Here is a 12,427-nt window from a genome sequence, read left to right on the forward strand (position 1 = left end):
TGGCCAACCCTAGGCTCCAGGCCACAGGCAGCCTCCTTGGCCCCAGCCACAACAAGGCCCTGTCCAGGTGGAGGTCAGCGTGGGTTTTCAGCCCTTGTTTCTCATAGCTGATCTGCCTGCTTTGGACAGGCACCTGGCCCAGAACCCTTTCATTTGCGACTGTAACCTCAAGTGGCTGGCAGACTTCCTGCGCACCAATCCCATCGAGACAAGTGGGGCCCGCTGTGCCAGTCCCCGGCGCCTCTCCAACAAACGCATCGGGCAGATCAAGAGCAAGAAGTTCCGGTGCTCAGGTACCTGCCTGCCTGCCCACCTGCCTACCTGTCCACCTGCATACCTGCCCGCCTGCCCACCTGTTCACCTACCTGCCTCCCTACCAGCCTGCCTGCCTGCCTGCCTACCTGTCTGCTTGTCTGTCTGTCTTCAGCCTGCTCAGGGACCCCCTGATGTTTCCTGGATGGCTCCCACAAGGGTGTCTTTCATGACTGTGAATCCAGGCTGGAGGGTGTGGGCCCAAAATTCTAGACTTGATCTGAAAGGTAGTTCAGTCTCACCTCATTTTATTGAGGCCTAGGGAAGAAGCAAGGCTTGCTGAAGGTCCCAGAGGGAGGCCTCAGGTTCCTCCACTTTCAGCCAGTTCTCTCTTATGCCTTTGTTGTCAAGTCTTTTAAGACACTCAGGAGGCCTGGGAACCCTCCTTGGTGAGCTAGGAGCCTCCTCCAGGCTTTGGAATGCAGAAATAGCCTTAGCAATTGTAGTCCACATGGCATCTGGCTGGGGACAGTGCGGGGCAGCTTCTGAGCCTAGATCCTGGTCAAGGACCTGACGCCACCTGTACCTCATCCCCACCTGTAAAGTTAGCACAGTCCCCACCGTGTGCCATTGCAAGTGGGAGCTCGATGGTTTTGGCACTCCTTGCAAGAGGTTTAATTGGATGCGACATCCTCAGCGTCAGCCTGGGCAAGGAACATGCGTGCTCTGTAGCTCACCCTTCTGCACACAGGGACTAGGCACATGGGCTCCTCAGCCCTATCTGGGGTGCCTTCAGCTGAGCAGTGGGGCTGGGGCCTGGGCTGTTACTACAGGTCCTGGCTGATTCCTGCATTGTGGTATTTCTGCTTCTCTCCCCAGCCAAAGAGCAATACTTCATTCCAGGTAAGAGAGTGGGGGGAACCAAGGCCAGCCTGGTGGGAATGGTGGCAGTGGGTGGGCAGGCTGGGGGCCTTGGTTGACACAGACTGCTGGGAGCCTGCCCTGGACCCCTCAGCCCCTGCCCCCACCCTCTCATGGCAGGCACAGAGGATTACCAGCTGAACAGCGAGTGCAACAGTGACGTGATCTGTCCCCACAAGTGCCGCTGTGAGGCCAGCGTGGTGGAGTGCTCCAGCCTGAAGCTCACCAAGATCCCTGAGCGCATCCCCCAGTCCACGGCCGAACTGTGAGGGTCCCTGCCCCCACCAGCCCTCCCCTGTCTCTAGCTACCACTAACCCTCCTTGGCCTACTCCAGGATTTTCTTGGTCCAGCCCTGTCTGGAGCTGAACCACTGGAGCCTTTGGCTCAGGACATGCCAGCTGCTGGCTTGGGCAGGAAGAAACCCCACCCCTGCTGCCCTCTGCTTTATTCACAGACCCCCTCACCCCTCAAAAGCAGATGCCAGTCTCTGGCACTCAGGGCAGGTCACCAGCCTGAATCAGGGATGGCTTTTCTCAACGACGCGTTTGTCTTCTTTTGGGGGCATGATTCCAAAACTTTTTGTTATTTTTATTCCTCTATCTAAAAACATGATTTTGTGTACACATATGTCTATGTGCATAGATGCCTGCAAGCATCTGTCATTTACGTCTGTAAATTTTTCGTGGCATTTCTAATGTTAAAAATATCCCCATTCATATCCTCTCCCAGTACTAGGCCCAGCCTTCCTTTCAATAGGATCAGTTTGCTTTGCCAGATAAATTCTTCCGGGAGTCTTCTCTGTTTGAGTCCCAAATATTCTCAGTTTGGAAGGGATTTGAAATGTCTATCATTTGTGAACATGCAAGTTCATTCTTGCCTCTTACAGGCGATTGAATAACAATGAGATTTCCATCCTGGAGGCCACTGGGATGTTTAAAAAACTTACACATCTGAAGAAAATGTGAGTTACCCGTTGGCGAGAAGGCGTCTGTTGGGCTGCTGGCCGGGGATGGAGAAGGGAAATGCCAGGGTGGGGACAGCTCCCAATGTGGGGGCCAGGGCTGTGTGCGTGGGGGTGTTGCCTGCGGGAAGGGAGGGGCCTGAGCTCCTGGGTGCTGGCCACGTGTAATCCTCCCCCCTACCTCTTCTCCCAGCAACCTGAGCAACAATAAGGTGTCAGAAATTGAAGATGGGGCCTTCGAGGGCGCAGCCTCTGTGAGCGAGCTGCACCTGACTGCCAACCAGCTGGAGTCCATCCGGAGCGGCATGTTCCGGGGTCTGGATGGCTTGAGGACCCTGTGAGTGTGCAGGGCTGGGGAGCAGGGTGGGCCAGCTGCAGGAGGTAGGTGAAGCCAAGGGAAGGAAGAGAGAGGCTGGAGGGGCCCCCCCCCGGGCCCAGCTTGCAGGCAGATGGGGAGAACTGAGGATCCTGACTGTGTTGGGACAGGTAATCAAGTGTTGGTGACTCTATGGTGAGGCCTGTTCTCTTGTACCCTGGGGCATGGGGCTGATGCCTGGTTGGCATCAAGGGATGGAGACATGTGGGCCCTCCTAGAGGTCCCTTCCCATTGCCCTCTGGTCAGGCTGCAAGAGCACAGCATGAGTTCAGGAGTGGCTGGCACTACTCAGGCAGGAGGGGCTGGATGACCTTGCCAGGGTGACTTAGTGGGTGTAGATGGGAGAGCAGCGATGTTGCACTGTCCCTGAGATGCTGGGATCCCATAACCCCCAGCCCAGCCTGAGCTGACCAAATCTGGAGCTCAGTGGGATCCTGGGGTCACCTACTCCTCTATGATGCAGGACACCCCCTCCATCTGCCCCAGCAGAGCTGGCTCTTCAGATGATCCTGTGGGTGTGCAGCGTGTCCCATAGACAGGGCAGTCCGTCGGATCTCCCACAGAGATGGAAATGTTTCATGTCTACGCTGTCCAGACCAGCCACCTCATGTGGCTGTGGAGCAGTTGAAATGTGGCTAGTGCTACTGAGGCACGGAATTTTGAATTTCATTTTATTTTAATGCATTTAAATCTAAATAGCTACATGTGGCTAGTGGCTACCATATTGGACACCACAGCTTTAGGAAGCCACTTGCCCGGGTGTAAGTCCCAAATCTGCAGCAGGATATTTGTCTCTGAGCATGTATCATGGAAATTTTAGAAGTAGATCAATGTGTGACGGGACTCCCTGTGGGTTTTTGTTCCTTTATTTTACAAAAAGCAAATTTTATTATGCAGTATGTTTTGCAGCTTGCTGTTTTCACCTGTGAATATAGCTTTGCCATCTTTCCAGGCTATTCCTACAGGCTGCCTCATTTTTCTTTAAGCTTACCTAGTATTCCTTAAATGTGGGCATGGGAGCTGTCTAGTCAGCTGCATTCTTTCCAAGGAAAATAGGACAGAGAAGAGAAGGGCCCATACTCCATCACTATCCAGAAATGGCCACTGTTAATTGTTGGTATAAACAACTGTCTTTCCAGTCTTTTACATATCTGTAAACCTGCATATGCATACGTGTGCACACACATACATACGTGCATACATGCACGCATACAGAAATATTCTAATGGAATAGTACATTTTATTTAGTAACCTGCTTTTTCCTTAAACTTAATATGAGCACTGTTACATATTAAAATTTTTTTCCATTCTACATTTAATTCCTAATACAAAAAAAGTATTCTGCATCAATTTGAATGACTAGGTATTATATAATTATTGGCAAAGTAGGCTGTTTCTATTTTGTTTTTTATAAGCAGTGTTGTATTGATACCTGCCTTAGTGAGTTCAGGCTGCTATAACAAAGTGCCACAGATGCGAGTTTTATAGACAACAGAAGTTCTAGAGGCTGGAAATCTGAGACGAGGGTGCCAGCATGGACAGGTTCTGGTGAGGGCCCTCTTCTGCGTTGCAGACTTCTGACTTCTCATTGTGTCCTCACATGGTAGAAAGAGGGCAAGAGAGCTCTCTGGGATCTCCTTGATAAGGGCACTGACTCCGTTCATGAGGGCTCCATCCTTATGACCTCATCATCTCCCAAAGACCCCCCATCCTAATCCCATCACATTGGGGATTAGGACTTCAACATAGGGATTGGAGGGGAACACGCTCATTCTGTGACAATATCTTTATTGTGAAGTTCATGGATAATGCATGATGATACTCTTGTTAGGAATTCCTAAAGATGGAGTAGTCCGGTGAAAACATGAAGTGTTTTAGGGATTTTGATACATCTCACCAAATGCGCTTCCAGGGGGGTACAAAGGCATCTCCTGCCAGTGTGTGGAAGTGCCCAGTCACTCAGACTGTCACAGATCCTGAACGTCATTATTATTATTATTATTATATTTTTCACTCTTTTTCAATTTGGCAGGCAAAAAAATCAATATTGCTTAAATGTCTTTGATTAGTAGTAACATTGAACATTTTTGTGAATGTTGGTAAACCATTTTAATTTCTTTTGTGAGTTGGCTATTCTGTGTTGGCTTGGTTTTTGTTTTTACTTTTGGTTGAGGAGTGAAATTGAGCTGGGTTTTTGTTGTTATTGTTGTTGTTGTTTAGGGAGACAGGGTCTCGCTCTGTTTCCCAGGCAGCTGGGGTGCAGTAGTGCCATCATAGCTTACTGTAACCTTGAACTCCTGGGCTCAAGAGATCCTCCCGTCTCAACCTCCCAAGCAGCTGGGACTACAAGTGCACACCACCATGCCTGGCTAAGTTTTACATTTTTTTTGTAGAGAGAAGGTCTCACTATATTGCCCAGGCTGGTCTCAAACTCCTGGTTTCAAGTAATCCTTGGCCTCCCAAAGTGCTGGTTTTATAGGCATGAGCCACTGCATCAGGCTTGGGCTGGGTGTTTGAAGATGAGCAGCAGTTTTCCCAGATGTAGATGAGGAAAAAGAGTATTCTAGAGAACTGTCACAGTGGTGTAGCAGGCTGAGGGCTGGTCCATCTCTGGGGAGGCAGGCAGGTGCCAGGGCTGAGATGGTCTGGGTCTGGGTGGACATGGTCTCAGATCAGAGTAAGGGGCTGAGATGGTCCGGGTCTGGGTGGACACGGTCTCAGATCGAGTAAGGAGTTTGAGCATGACTCTGTGGGCAGTTTGGAGGCCGTTAGTGGACTTGAAGCTGGAGAGTGATATGATGGATTAGGTTTTAGGAAGTCTCCTGGGCACTGATGTGGAGCGTGGCCTAAAGACGGGCAGGAACTCTGGTCACCCAGGGCGTGGAGGCGAGGCCAGCATGGGGGCCGGGACAATGGCAGCAAGAGAGGGAGACAGAGCCTCGAGGCTTCTCAGAGGCAGGGAGGGTGTCTGGAGTGGGCACAGGTGTGTAGAACTTGCCTCACCTGACCGGGGCCTGACTGGCGTGGGTTCCTGGCTCTGCGGCTCGGGGTCTGTGGAGGAGAGCTGTGAACGAGCCACGGTGGCTGAAGCTGCGTGGCCCAGGTGGATGGCTGGCAGGCCTGCAAGGGCCCCCTTCCCCTCCCCTACTCCTCCCCAGGATGCTGCGGAACAACCGCATCAGCTGCATCCACAACGACAGCTTCACGGGCCTGCGCAACGTCCGGCTCCTGTCGCTCTACGACAACCAGATCACCACCGTGTCCCCAGGGGCCTTCGACACCCTCCAGTCCCTCTCCACGCTGTGAGTCCGGCCTCCAGGACAGGCGGGCGGGGGCTCTGGAAGCAACTGTCCCAAGGGCGTGGTCCTCTCGGGCAGCCCCTTTGAAAGCGCTCATCCCGGGGGTGCTGGGTCTTTTTGGTTTGCTAAAACGTGGGTTCCACATTTCGAGGTCTCCCTCCGGTCCTGAGAGCCAGTCCTCTTGGTGACGGGTGGTGGTCTGGGAGACAGTGCCGTGTGGCCGTGGTGGACAAGAGGGGTTTGCTGGGACCGCTGAGAGGGGCCGAGTGTCTCCATGGCCGCCTGGCCTGCCTCTTCCAGGAACCTCCTGGCCAACCCTTTCAACTGCAACTGCCAGCTGGCCTGGCTGGGGGGCTGGCTACGGAAGCGCAAGATCGTGACGGGGAACCCGCGATGCCAGAACCCTGACTTCTTGCGGCAGATTCCCCTGCAGGACGTGGCCTTCCCTGACTTTAGGTGTGAGGAAGGTAATTCGTGGCCCCCGGTGGCGAGGGAGAGGGAGCCCTGGGTCCAACCAGTGGAGTGGGGCAGGTTAGGAAGATGGGGGTGGACAGGCAGCACCCCTTGGCAGGCCCTTGAGGGGAGAGGTTTGGTGGGGAGGGGAGGCCCTGTTTTCAGGAGAGGCGAGGAGATGCCCCTGCCTGGTGGTGTCTTTGTGTGGTTATAAGAGCAATAAAGTTCCTATCCTTAAAAAATGGGAAAATACGGATAAAAGAAGGAAATAAACTTTACCTCTTATCCTATCGCTCAGAGAAAACAGTTCCTGTTTTAGTTTCTTTCTGTAATTTTGGTGAACTCAGACCTGCCTTTTGACTGTCCCTAAGTGCTCCAGACTCATGGGGTCACCTTATCTTGATATGCAATGGAACCCTTTTAAATCCCCCTCCCCTGTATGTAGGAAACCCTAGTCACTCTGCTCCAATGCCCTGTTTCCTGGGACTTCTCAGGGTAGCCCCATCCCTCATTTTATCCCCACAGCACCAAGCACAGGTCGTCACTGTAGGAAGCAGATTTTTCTCAGTGCAGCCATCCTGTCCTTAGCATCTCTCAGCACCCTGCCGCAGGGAATATCTCCCTGGCTGACCTCAGCTTCCAGCTCCCTTCTCCGCTTCTGGGTGCTAAGTTGCCTCCCTTCTCCCTGGTCTCTCCCTTTCTTGCCCTCTACCCCCCACCCCCAATAGCCCAGTCCGGTGGCAGCTCCACCCTCAGCTGGCCCGGCCAGGCCACGTGGCAGTGGGGAGCTTTGACTTTCACCCCAAGAAACACCATCAGGGTATTTTTCTAAACAAAAGTAATGAATTTTCTAAGAATACTTTTGCTTCTGACTTCTAAAATTAAAAAAAGACTCTGTACTATTTACATATATCTTTTATGAATTCATACAATAATAGCTTGCAAGTCTTTTTACAAAATTCTGATTTGTTTAAAACCTAACTAAGTATTTGGGGCATTTTCTCATGCCATTAACTATCCTTTGGAAGCATTATTTTTTCCAAGATACAGTTTCCTTTTATCATTCTTATTACAAAAGAAATGCATCCTCATTCCTTAAAAACAACAACAACCAAGGACAACCAGAAGGAGGATTAAAAAAAGTTACTGACAGGCCAGGTTCGGAGGCTCATGCCTGTAATTCCAGCACTTTGGGAGGCTGAGGCGGGCAGATCCCTGAGGTCAGGAGTTCAAGACCAGCTTGGCCAACATGGTGAAACCCTCTCTCTACTAAAAATACAAAAATTAGCCAGGCGTGGTGGCGCATGCCTGTAGTCCCAGCTACTTGGGAGGCTGAGGCAGGAGAATCTTTAGAATTCGGGAGGTGGAGGCTGCAGTGAGCTGAGACTGCACCGTTGCGCTCCAGCCTGGGCAACAGAATGAGAATCTGTCTCAAAAAAAAAAAAAAAAAAAATTACGGATATGCCCGCTACCCCCCTAACTCCCATGCCCCGTCTCTGGATAACTCCTGTGGACATTTGCTATGTGGCTTTCCAGATCTTTGCTGTGTGCTCACGTGCACGAGTGTGGCACACAAAGGATCTTGCAGGGCCACCTGTGAAAACCGCTATCTGGAAGGCGCCACAATTGATGTAAGCAGCCCCTGCTGCTGGGCATTCAGACAGCCTCCCCAGTCCCACTCCAATGCATCGTGCTGCCAGGAGCACCCTTCTAGATGCTCCCTACACATATATTCCACTCCCCGCTAGAACAGCTTCCTAGAGGTGAAAGGATGTGAATATTACTAAGATGTTGCTGCTGAGAACCTGGTGGCCAATGGAGCAGGTTCTGGAGGCAGGCTGCTTGCTCCAGGCTGGGGCAAGTTTCTGAACCACTCTGTCCTTAGTTTCCTCATTGCTCCAATGGGCTGATAGTAACACATTCACTAGACAGCTGTTCTGAGGACTCAGTGACTTCACCCTTATCATGTGGGGCCTGCGTCACTGATGGTCACTGTCGCCGGGGAGCATGTACTACCAGCATCCCAGTGTCCTCAAGAACTCTGACCGTGGTGATATCATCATCTCTCGGACACCCAATCAGCGGAAAGGAAGACACAGATTTATTGAATAGATGAATCAATCAATGAAGGGATGGTGTGGTATCGAGGGCTCAGATTTTGCTTCAGCCAGACCTCGGCTCAGACTCTGCATTGCCTTGGACCAACTTTATGAGTCAAGCAAGTTGCCTAACGTCTCCAGAGCTCAGTAAAATGGAAATTCATCCACTTGTTCATTCATTCACTCAACTCATGTGTTTTGAGGGCTGCTGCGTGCCAGGCACTGCACTAGGCACTGGACTCTATCAATGAAGAAAGAGGAGAAAAGAGGCCCAGGTCTCCGTCCTCCTCCTGCCTGCATTCTAGGGGCAAGGCTGCACCCCTGACTGCACTGCTGAGGAGACAACGTCGATCCGGCGCCCGGAGTAGCAGGCACTCCAGGGACGGGATGGTGTGCGGGCCATCCTCCTGCCCTACCTCGACCAGGTCCACTTTGAGTTTGAGGAGAAAGAGATCAACTCAAGACCTATTTTAACCTCAAAACTGCTCTGGGGGCCTCAGTCCTAGTGGTGGTGGTGGCCTGGGGGGAGGTGTGGTGCAGAGACTTGCTGATGGCAAAGGTAGTGTCAGAGGGATCTTCTGTTCTGAGAGACCCCAGAGCATGGCCCTGACTATAGGAGGCCCTACAGCGGCTCGTCCCCTTTCCTGACAGGGACTTTGTGCCTTCTTCCCTAGGCCAGGAGGAGGGGGGCTGCCTGCCCCGCCCGCAGTGCCCACAGGAGTGTGCCTGCCTGGACACCGTGGTCCGATGCAGCAACAAGCACCTGCGGGCCCTGCCCAAGGGCATTCCCAAGAATGTCACAGAACTGTGAGTAGCTCAAGGCCTTGCCCCCTTCACGGGGGTCCACCGGACGGGGACAGTGGGGACATTTCCTGAGGGGCTGGGGCCTGGCAGTGGGAGGAGGAGGTGACCAAGGGCAGGCATTAGCTGACTAGGAGCTGGAGTTTGGGCTTTGCAGAAAACACTGCCTCCAGGAAGGCTTTGAGCTTCTCTTTGATTCCCCCTCTGCGGTCACCTGATACCACATGGCAGCGAATGATTCGTCCCTTTAAGCTCTGCCTTTAAAATAAGGAAGACATTGCTTTCCCACCTATCATTGTCTCACGCTCCTGTGTTGTGAAGACTTACAAATGTGATTTTTGTACCAGCAGTGGAATGTTCTTCACAGGAATCTGCTATGATCCAGATAACAAACCCCCTTTTGTTGCATATTTAAATTGTTTCCAATGTTTTTTTATTTTTTATTTTTATTTTTATTTTTATTTATTTATTTTTTTTGAGGCAGAGTCTCGCTCTGTCGCCCGGACTGGAGTGCAGTGGCCGGATCTCAGCTCACTGCAAGCTCTGCCTCCCGGGTTTACGCCATTCTCCTGCCTCAGCCTCCCGAGTAGCTGGGACTACAGGCGCCCACCACCTCGCCCAGCTAGTTTTTGTATTTTTAGTAGAGAGGGGGTTTCACCGTGTTAGCCAGGATGGTCTCGATCTCCTGACCTCGTGATCCGCCCGTCTCGGCCTCCCAAAGTGCTGGGATTACAGGCTTGAGCCACCGTGCCCGGCCCCAATTTTTTTTTTTACTGTCATAAATAGAACCAATGCTAACACCCCTTCACTGAAATCACCAGTCAAAGAGCAGTGCGTTTTTAGGACTCTTGCTGCCTTTTGCCTGATGGTCTTCCAAGAAAATCTGTTTCCTTTGCACTCCCACTGACAATGTGAGAAGGTGGCCTTCTTGCTTCCCTGGGTCAGCACTGAGTATGGTGGTGCTGAAATCCTGGCTGAGTGGTATTTGGTATCTGAGCGCACGTGGAGGATTGGACATAGATGCATTTGACAAACAGGGATGGAGACCTGGGACCTCTTCAGCAGACACCTCCCGATGAAAGGCTCTGGCCAGCTCCTGACCTCTGACCTCTTCCTGTGCCCTGGGGTCGATCCCTCCAGGCCTCCAAAGCTGAGCTTTTCTCCCCCACTCCCGCGACCAGTGATGAAGCTTTCATTTGTTGTTTCGTGCATTACCAGCAAGGCTGGCCTTTTCTTCACAAGCACATCAACCACTATGGGCCTTTTCCTGGGCCCAGCCTGCCCCATCTTCACCCTGTTTTCTACTACAGAGTTAGTGTCCTACAGACCTCATGAGTCCTTGTTTTCTCCTTAGAGCCTCCTAGCAGCCCTGAGAATAATGGGAAGGGTGGGGTAGTCTACTTTCTTTGACTGAAGATGCTGAAGTTCAGAGCTTGCGAAAATCTTTTAACTTCTCTAAACCTCAGTTTTGTCATCTGTGAAATGGGACTACTTGGGTATATGGACAAGGGCTGCTTCGAGGATCAAATGAGATGGGTGGGAAGTCAGTTTGTATGATGCAGACCGAGGGGTAAGGATGAGCACAGCCCTGCTTTTGCTCCTCTCTGGGACTTTTGGGAAGTGGGGGGAGAGCTGTCCTGCAGGCTGTAGTTATTGGGGGTACGGGGATCCTGTGCTGGAGTCCAGCTTGGCTCAGCACCTGGCATTGGGCCACTGCTTAGCAACCTTCAGGCTGCAGGCATGAATGGTCAATGATGAAGGGAAGAGGGGGAGGTTCAGAGCATCTTGAATCCCAAGCTCTATCCTGTAGAAATGGGAACCTTGGGAATCTTAGGGCTTAGGAGGATTTTGGTGGGCTTGGTTTTAAGGACAGTGACTTGGATAGCAGTGAGTAGAGTGGAGGCCAGAAGCGAGGTCCAAGGTGCAGAGAACAGACAGAAGAGACTGCAACAGGAGCCCGGGCATGGGTGGTGGTGTAAAGTCGGTGGGTGGCATGACAGTGCAATGAAAGGAAGCCGTGAGAGAGCCACGGTGGCACTGGCTGCAGAGCAAGGTGGAGAAGTGACATCAGGGCACAGAGCCTGGAAGGCAGGAAGGCAGAGGGGTGCTGATGGAATGAGGGAAACTGATTGGGCAGTCTGGCTGTGAATCAGCTTCACAGGCCATGCCAGCAGGTGGAGAGGGGGCCCTGGGAGCTGGCAGGGCCCAGTAACATGCATTTCAGATCTATTTGGCCAGGAAAAGAGCAGAGCAGGGAGGGGAAGGTAGGGGCTCAGGGAGTGTCCATGGACAAGGAGGAAGCTGGGAGGGTGAGAAGGGAAGTGAGAAGGGAACCAAGAGAGGCCATGTGACTCTTGGCTTTTTACCAAGTCCTTTGGGTGGCACCTTCCCAAATGGCTTCAACGATGTACATATTTTCTCCTCCTATAAGCAATTCTGGGCCCATCGTGTGGCCTATGTGGAGGAGAGGAAATGAGAGAGAAGTCCCTGGCTGCAGGGAAGGCTGTCCCCAGCGTGGGGCACCACCAGAGGTGGAGATGGGCACTAACACCGCTGCGTTGTCTCTGCAGCTATTTGGACGGGAACCAGTTCACGCTGGTTCCGGGACAGCTGTCTACCTTCAAGTACCTGCAGCTCGTGTAAGTATCCAGGCCGCTTGAGGACAGGAGGGCCTTTGGCATCTAACCGTCAGGACTCTGGCTTTCCTGGAATTTCCTACAGACCTCACTTGTGGGCAGATTCTGCTTTTTTCCTTTTCCCCACTCCCCTCTGGAAACAGCTGTGCCTAGAGCTGTTTTGCCACCTAGTGGCCATCATTGGCAATTACATAGTTCCAGGCCCTGTTGGGTTGGACCTGCCTCCTCCTCCTGCCCAGGCCATCTCCCCAAAGCTCTCTTGAGGCTGGTCGTGACTGTTAAGAGGGGTTATCCTGGCCGGGTGCTGTGGCTCACACCTGTAATCCCAGCACTTTGGGAGGCCGAGGCAGGCGGATAACCTCTCGAACTCACGTTGGAGTTCAAGACCAGCCTGACCAACATGGAGAAACCCCATCTTTACTAAAAATACAAAATTGGCTGGGCACGGTGGCACATGCCTGTAATCCCAGATACTTGGGAGGCTGAGGCAGGAGAACAGCTTGAACCCAGGAGGTGGAAGTTGCAGTGAGCCGAGATTGCGCCATTGCACTCAGCCTGGGCAACAAGAGCGAAACTCCGTCACACACACACACACACACACACACACACACACACACACACACACACA

At 52.3% G+C, this 12,427-nt stretch overlaps 1 protein-coding gene across 2 annotated transcripts in view; it reads left to right on the forward strand.

The window, feature by feature from the left end:
• Positions 1-12,427, forward strand: part of SLIT1 (slit guidance ligand 1) — a 186,967-nt gene that overhangs the window by 136,622 nt on the left and 37,918 nt on the right. For both annotated transcript variants that reach the window (XM_023206301.3, XM_023206302.3), the window contains exons 14-22: positions 130-293; positions 1,132-1,155; positions 1,294-1,438; positions 2,061-2,135; positions 2,329-2,472; positions 5,670-5,813; positions 6,111-6,277; positions 9,037-9,169; positions 11,734-11,802. In XM_023206301.3, coding sequence (XP_023062069.2) covers positions 130-293; positions 1,132-1,155; positions 1,294-1,438; positions 2,061-2,135; positions 2,329-2,472; positions 5,670-5,813; positions 6,111-6,277; positions 9,037-9,169; positions 11,734-11,802 — 1,065 coding nt within the window. The remainder of the gene's footprint in view (positions 1-129; positions 294-1,131; positions 1,156-1,293; positions 1,439-2,060; positions 2,136-2,328; positions 2,473-5,669; positions 5,814-6,110; positions 6,278-9,036; positions 9,170-11,733; positions 11,803-12,427) is intronic.

The sequence above is a fragment of the Piliocolobus tephrosceles genome, chromosome 9, assembly GCF_002776525.5.
Source record: "Piliocolobus tephrosceles isolate RC106 chromosome 9, ASM277652v3, whole genome shotgun sequence".
Lineage (NCBI taxonomy): Eukaryota > Metazoa > Chordata > Mammalia > Primates > Cercopithecidae > Piliocolobus > Piliocolobus tephrosceles.